Source organism: Neopelma chrysocephalum, unplaced genomic scaffold (genome assembly GCF_003984885.1).
Source record: "Neopelma chrysocephalum unplaced genomic scaffold, ASM398488v2 Primary Assembly neopelma1_95388, whole genome shotgun sequence".
In the NCBI taxonomy this organism is placed as follows: domain Eukaryota; kingdom Metazoa; phylum Chordata; class Aves; order Passeriformes; family Pipridae; genus Neopelma; species Neopelma chrysocephalum.
The window spans coordinates 3957-4348 of NW_020924063.1; the positions used below are offsets into that span (position 1 = coordinate 3957).

Sequence of the window (392 nt, forward strand, 5' to 3'; positions counted from 1 at the left end):
CCCCCCCGGGGGGTGCCAGGGCCTCGGCCTCGGCCCCTCACGGCCCCTCCTGTGCCCTCAGGTGTGGTGTGGCAGCTTCCAGGTGACGTCGGGGCTGCAGGTGCCCAGCGCCGTGCGGTGCCTGCAGAAGCGGAACAGCACTGCCAGCAGCTCCAGCCTGCCCTAGAGAGCCGTGCCCCCCACCCCACCGCGGGCACACCCCCCCCCCGGGGGCACGAGCACTGAATGTACCCCCCGACACCCCCCCGGGCACCCCCCGAGCGCTGCCCTGGCAGGGCTGTGCCAGCCCCACCCTCCCCACACTCTGTGCCCCCCCCCCCCGCCACCAAGAGCTGCTTTGACCGGAATAAATCGGGATGTAGGAGTGACCTGGGCGTGGGTGGGGGGCACGG

The 392-nt window shown here is 73.5% G+C and overlaps 1 protein-coding gene across 1 annotated transcript in view; it reads left to right on the plus strand.

The window, feature by feature from the left end:
* The window catches only part of FSD1 (fibronectin type III and SPRY domain containing 1), a gene marked incomplete at its 5' end in the record, with an annotated part of 3829 nt that extends 3645 nt beyond the window's left edge, over positions 1-184 (plus strand). The window contains one exon of the mRNA XM_027708055.1: positions 1-184. This exon is cut by the window's left edge and continues 235 nt beyond it. Within this exon, the coding sequence (XP_027563856.1) occupies positions 1-166 (166 nt within the window).
* Positions 185-392: the final 208 nt, after the last annotated feature.